Source organism: Octopus bimaculoides, chromosome 22, assembly GCF_046866305.1.
Source record: "Octopus bimaculoides isolate indiv1 chromosome 22, ASM4686630v1, whole genome shotgun sequence".
NCBI lineage: Eukaryota > Metazoa > Mollusca > Cephalopoda > Octopoda > Octopodidae > Octopus > Octopus bimaculoides.
This window is the reverse complement of record NC_142949.1, coordinates 5,606,287-5,613,786: the sequence shown is the minus strand read 5'-3', so window position 1 is coordinate 5,613,786 and position 7,500 is coordinate 5,606,287. Positions and strand designations below refer to the sequence as shown.

The 7,500-nt window shown below is 37.4% G+C and overlaps 1 protein-coding gene across 24 annotated transcripts in view; it reads right to left on the bottom strand.

Annotated features, from left to right (window-relative positions):
• LOC106869633 (cadherin-23) overlaps positions 1–7,500 on the bottom strand; it is an 898,614-nt gene that overhangs the window by 247,584 nt on the left and 643,530 nt on the right. For all 24 annotated transcript variants that reach the window (XR_016237951.1, XR_016237950.1, XR_016237947.1 and 21 more), the window contains one exon: positions 4,198–4,269. Coding sequence is in view for 17 of the 24 variants with exons in the window: in XM_089339746.1 (XP_089195872.1) it covers positions 4,198–4,269 (72 nt within the window). In the remaining 7 variants the exon portion in view is untranslated. The remainder of the gene's footprint in view (positions 1–4,197; positions 4,270–7,500) is intronic.

Here is a 7,500-nt window from a genome sequence, read left to right as displayed (position 1 = left end):
ACCATTATCATTCTTATTCTTAAAGCGGTGAGCTGGCAGAATCGTTAGCACGCCGGGCAAAATGCCTACATGTATTTCGTCCGTCTTTACGTTACAAGTTCAAATTCCTCTGAGGTCCACTCTACCTGTCATCCTTTTGGAGCCGATGAAATAAGTACCAGCTGAGCACTGGGGTCGACGTAATTGACTAGTCTCCTTCTACCTAGAGTAAAAAGGGTTATTATTATCAAAGCGGCGAACTGGCAGACTCTTTACCATGCCGGAAAAAGGAATGCTTAGCGAGTTTATTTTCCGGCACTATTACAGGTTCTGGGCCTATTACAGAAAGGCTTATTGGTAGAATCGTTAGCACGCCAGGCGAGATTCTTACTAGCATTTTGTCCGTCTTCACGCTCTGACTTCAAATGCCACCGAAGTCAGCGTTGGCTTTCATTATTTGGAGATCAATAAAATAAATACCAGTTGAGTACTGGGTCGTTATAATTGTCTTATCCCCCCTAATTACCCTCAACATTATCAGGATTATGAACTTTAATCGCCACCTCCATTCCATCACCACAACATGCTAATAAATCTGGTGGTGATGAAGATGATGATGATGATGATGGTGATAGTGATGGTGATGATGTTGTGGTTGAAGATGATGATGATGATGATGATGGTGATCACCATCGGCGTCATTATCATCACCATCACTATCATCATCATCAAGAAGATAATGAAGAGAGAAAGGAGATGAAGAGGAGGAGGAGGAGAGGAGGATCGTGAGGGTAGTGATGATGACGACGACGATGATGACAGTGATGATGATGATAGTGATGGTGATGATGATGACGACGATGGCGATAATGATGCTGATGTTGATCGTCAGCGTCGTCGTCATAATCATCATCACCATCATCATCATCATCATCATCATCACTACTCTCACAATCCCCCTCTCTTCTCCTTTCCCGCCTTTCTCCCATCAATATCTTCACCCCTCCCCCATCACCATCCTTATCATCGTCATTATAATTATCATATTTTTTTCTTTTTCTTCATCGTTTTTTTTTTGTTACAATTTTCGTTATTTTTTTTTTTTTGCATTTAATGTATGTTAGGTTCCCGCTTTCTTGTTTTTGCTTATATATATTCCTCGGTGCAGTTTACCAATGTTTAGAACGCTGGTAGGAAAAGAAACGAGAAGAAACGACGACGAAGAACATTCCAGAATAACCTTCACAGTGAAAGTTATTAATAGACCGCTTTGGGAATGTGTGAAGAATAGAAGAGTGAATTTGGTGAATGTTGAAATAGCAGTAGTACCGTTAATGAAAATTCTTAGTCTTCGAATCAACCTTGGTCTCTCGATGCCTCTGTGTATGTGTGTGTGTGTGTGTGTGTGTGTGTGTGTGTGTGTGTGTGTGTGTTGTGGTGTGGGGGATCAATATTTTTGTGGAAGACATCACGTGCAGGCTGCGACGTTTTCACGATCGCTGTTTACCACGTTAGTAAAATGGAGGCAGATGATAATGGCGATATCTTGTAGTGTAATAATAATAATAATAATAATAATAATAATAATAATAATAAAAGGAGAAAAACCCTTTCTGAAACATACAGATTCTTAAGGGCCGGTTTCCATGGCGTATATATTCTCCTCCTGGATGGGACGCTGGTCCATCGCAGCGTTACTCATTTTTGTCAGTTGAATGGACTGGAGCAACGTGAAATGAAGTGTTTTGCCCCAAGAACACAACTCATCACCCGATCCAGGAATCGAAACCGCAATCTAACGATCATGAGTCAAACACCCCGAACCACTAAGCCACACAGACACACACAGACACACACAGACACACAAACACACACAGACACACACAGACACACAGACATACACACACACACACACACACACACACACACAGACACACACGATGGTCTTCTTTTAGTTTTCGTCAACAGAATCCGTTCACAATGCTTTGGTTAGCCCAAAGCTATAGCACAAGACACTTTGCCAGGGGCTTCTTTTAGTTTCCGCCTACCGCATCCACTCACAAGGCTTTTATCGGTCCGAGGCTATAGTACAAGACAATTGTCCAAAGTTTCATGCACAGGGACCACGCGGTTGGGAAACCAACACCTTATCACACACACAGCCACGCCTGCACCCATGTAATTTCTTAATTAATAGAGAGATCCTGTCACTCACCAGTCTTGGCGGGGGACGGCGTGATTTATCTGTTTTTGGTGTGACTCCAGTACAGGAAGAGTAGTGCATAGTACACAGGACAATGTTGAGAGTATTTGGTGAACTTAGACATGTAGACAAAGGAGGGAAAATGGGAAGTGGAGCGACACTAGCAGCGAAGCAAGAAGTGGATGAGAGGAGACAGTGTATAAGATTTTATAAATCTGTCGAATGAAAGGTTGACGGTGGACCGATTCGATCTCAGGTACGTAGGCCTAGTAAAGGGGGAGGATAGTCAGAAGGATTAGAACGGACCAACTGCAATCTCTTATGCGCAGGCTTAGTGGAGGAATGATGGTCTATCGATGACGTTTCATATACACACGCCTAGTCATAATGGTGAAGAGGGTGAGGTCATATATATATATATATATATATATATATATATATATATATATATATATATATATATATATATATATATATATATATATATATATATATAAAGAGGTTTGTATGATAGTGTATAGAGGAATATGTTATTTAAAAGAATTCCAACTCTCTCTGTTTTTTTATGTTTTATTTATATTCTTATAAAATTAATGTGGGATATAGAATATGGAATATATAATATAAATAGTAAAATGAAATGAAGTATTGAATGTCTTACTGAATATTAAATATTTAAGGACTAGTATATTTTCCTGCTTTCTAGTAGTCTTCAAGGTCACAGGGGACCTTGAAGACTGCTAGAAAGCAGGAAAGTATACTAGTCCTTAAATATTTAATATTTAATATTCAATATTTCATTTATTCAATAAGAGATTCAATACTTCATTTCATTTTACTATATATACTATATATACTATATATTTCACATTCTATATCCCACATTAATTTTATAAGAATATAAATAAAACATAAAAAACAGACAGAGTTGGAATTCTTTTGAATAATATATATATATATATATATATATATATATCGTGAGCACAGGAATGTTGGTTGACCATGGCTCAACTTTCCAGCAGTCAGAAGAGCTCTCAACACGTTTGAGCAAACAGCCTTAGAGAGATGAGAATGGAGATCGTTGTGTCAAAATGGTATTACAAATATCAAAATGATACAAGAGACTTTGTTTCAACCAGCATTAACATGCTTAGGGGTTGAAAGCATAGAAACACGGGTTCGAAATATACTGCCTGTACAGACCCGTAATCCTCATACTTGCAACATATGGAAGCTTCTTTGCAAATCGTTGGTGGGCCCCCAAATGTCACATTCGATATTAGCATTATGACTGACAAAGAAAGTGTAGGTTGTAAGATCCTCATATGTCAGAACCGACTCGAAAGTCCATATATATATATATATATATATATATGTGAAGGCGCATGACTCAGTGTTAGAGCGTCGAGCTTACGATCGCGAGTTTTTGAGTTCGAATCCCGGAACGGGCTGTGTGTTGTGTTCTCGAGCAAGACACTTTATTTCACGTTGCTCCAGTTAACTCAGCTGTAGAAATGAGTTGTGACATCACAGGTGCCAAGCTCTATCGGCCCCCTTTGCCTTTTCCTTGGATAGCATTGGTGGCGTGGAGAGAGGAGGCCGGTATGCATGGGCCACTGCTGGTCTTCCATAAACAACTTTGCCTGGACTTGTGCCTGGGAGGGTAACTTTCTAGGTGCAATCTCATGGTCAGTCAAGACCGAAGGGGGGTCTCAGCATATATTTATACATATAATATTATATATCTGTAATATGGATATACATATATATATATATATATGTATGTATGCACACACACACATATAGTCATACATATATACGTAGTGGCTGCTTTGTCTTATGCGAGGACAGTCATTGCTAGAAAGAATTATTGAAATGAGTCATTGATGATGTAATGTGAGGCCAATATATGATTCTTGAGCCCCACCAAAGAGTCCAGGCTCAAATACTGTAGAAAAGTAGTCATTATTGTCACGCAAAAAAAAAAAGGTAAAGACAAGGAAACGTAAACTCACCAACTTTGGTATCTTCAGGCTTGACAATAATTTTCGATGATTGGAGTAACGTTGGGGGTTCGTTGGTAGAAACTGCGAGAGAAGAAATAAACAAATTAGTGCGAGAAAAAACCCCGAAAAAAACTAACGAAAAATATACTGTATTGTGTGGTAAACTGAAAAGACACCACCTTATTTAACACGACTAGAACGAACACAACCAAAAGTTTAGGTGCTTTTAACTGAGTTCATAAAAGGCTTGTGGTTCCCACTTTTGGATGATAAGCACGATGCTTGAAATGTAGTTTCACATAAACCGACTGGATTTTGGTCACCTTTTCCTAGGTTTCATACAATTATTATTATTATTATTATTATTATTATTATTATTATTATTATTATTATTATTATTATTATTATTATTATTATTATTATTATTGTCTTTGCACAGTTTCTAACGCTGGAGATGTATTACGGTGTCAGCTTTTCACTACCAGTGAAGTAAGGTAACACCCCTTATTTTTCGAGCACCTTCCGGAGTATTCGAGCAGTTCCAAGCAGTGCTGTTTTCTGCAAGTGCTCCATGTACCTCTCAAAATCTTATTGCAACCCCTATTTGTTCCTTGTACCTCTCAAGATATTCTTCTTCTTCTTCTTCTTCTTCTTCTTCTTCTTCTTGGATAAGTGTTCTCTTGGACGTAAAAAGCCGGGACAAATACCGCAAGGTATATTTTCCGATGGTCTACCAATTTTCACTGCTCACCGACTTATAGATTTTAACGTAGACCTAAGTTTAAACATTTGATGGAGGTTGGGCAGTAGATAGCATTAACTTGAGTATTTAACAACTACTTTACTTTATCGTCTCCAGAGCGACGAAGGTCAAAGGCGTCCTCAGCGGTATTCGAACTCATAGCGTAGAGTAGTGAGACAAAATTACCGCTAGGTGTCCAATATCCTAACGATTCAGTAAGTAATATAGGTAAATCTTTGGGGATGGATGTAGTATGCTTATCATATGGACACCAGTATTTCACTGGTACTCCTTTTTATTAACCCTCGGAAACAAAAAATGATGGTTCGACTCTCTACTGGTTCGGCATTGGCAGAATTTGAACTCAGAAGGTGAATGTACAATACACTGATGTTCAGCCAACTTTGGCATTCACACATATAATTAACAAACCAGTAACGAATAGAAAAATAATCCCAAAAGCATAACCAATACAACAACAAAATGGCCACACATAATAGTGAGTACATGAATGGCATATATATACGTGTGTGTGTATGTGCGTTACACAAACATACAATACTGTTTTAATTATGAGGGGGTTGTTAAGGGTGGGGAGCGTGAAGATATTAAAAATTTCAGTGGCAATATGGAAAGAAGTTTAATATTAAAAAAAAAACAACAATATGACTTCAATATGGCGGTAGATCTAAGAACATTAAATAGATAAAAGTTAGTTGAAAAGATTGAATAACTTAATAAATTGATTACTTGTTAATAAATATTTTAATATGACTCTACTAACGATGTTGTGTGTTATTCGTTGTTTTATTGTTGATTTTTGTGTTTGTTTGAAAACGTGTTTATTTTATTAATATTTGCTGTTGGTTTCGGTTGTTTTTGCTATTCTAAATAACAAGAAAAAAAAAGTGGATTTTTGTTTACTGTGTTGAATAATTTCATCGTGTGTTCAAACCTTGCTTTTTCCGTTTCATTTTGAAAAGTTTCTCACACCGTGAAGATAATCAAATAAGTGTTTTTTTCTTCTTTCTCTCTCTCTCTCTTCATTATATCGGACTTTATTTTCCTGTTCTCTTCACTAATCCGGAATAAAGTTATGTTGTCTTTATACACTCAACATTTAATTAACCCCTTCTCATTTTCTCTACTCATTCCTCTCCCTCTCTTGCTCGTAGACACTCTCTCTCTCCAGACCTCTCTTACTCTCCATTTCTCTCTCTCTTCAAGCGTCATTGTCTCCGTCCTTTCTCTCAGGATATCTGCTTTTCCTTGTCATCCTCTTTCTCCTCCTCCTGGTCCTCTTTCATCCACTTCCCTTCCGTCTTCCTCCGCCTTTCCCCCTCCTCCTCCCACGTTTCTGTTTCTTCTCTCATCTCAACTTCGCCTCCCCTCCGTCTTCTTTGCTCCCTACTCCTCCTTACTCTTTTCCTAAGTCCAGCTTTTTCCCTGGTTGCCTCTCTTACTCTCTTTCTCTCTCTCCCTCCCTCCCACCCCCTTTTCCTCTTTCTAACCTGTTGTCATCGTGACCTCTTCTCACTCCTCTCCAACCCATTATCAATTATTCACAGCTCCCCCCTCTATTTCACCCCACACATCTCTTCTCTGCTATATTTCCTTTGTGTTCTGTCAACACACAAAATATATATGCGTCACATACGTCACCCATCACCCTTCCCCATCCGTCCCCACTGAATATTTACACCTTCCCCTATAAACTCATACACCCGTTTTGTCACCAATCCCTCTCTCCCTCTCATTGTACATTATCCCCTATTATCCCCTCATTCTTTGAAACACTCATACACCCGTATGCCACCCTTATGTCACCCAATCTCACTTCTGCTGAATTAGTTTTCTGTTTACCACTTGAGAATTTGATTTAAAAATTAAATTTAACCGAATTACATCCACCCGTGCTACAACTCCTCCACCACACTGCTGTATTTTAAAACAACCAACAACCAAACACATATCCATCCATCCATCCATCCATCCATCCATCCATATATCCAGCCACTTATGCAACGATCCAGTCTTCCATCCACCCGTCCATCCGTTCGTCCGTCAATCCATCCATCCATCCATCCATCCATCCATCTACCTAATATATGTATATACATATATATATATACATACATATATATATATATATATATATATATATATATATATATATATATATATATATATATATATATATATATATATTTACATATATATGTATATATGAATATAATTATCTATACAGGCATATATATATTATATTATATACATACACACATGCATATATATATATTTGTATATATATATATATATATATACATATATATATATATATATATATATATATATATATATATATATATATATATATATATATATATAATACGAAGAATATATATGCATGTATACACACATATATGTACATACTTACATCTACATGTGTATATAGATGCATATCAGGGTACAGGACGTTAGAACAATGAACTACAGACAACGGAACGAACGCAGGAAAACAGATAGCCACTTGGAATTAATCCTTCGTCAGCTGCCTCTATTCTAACTATATA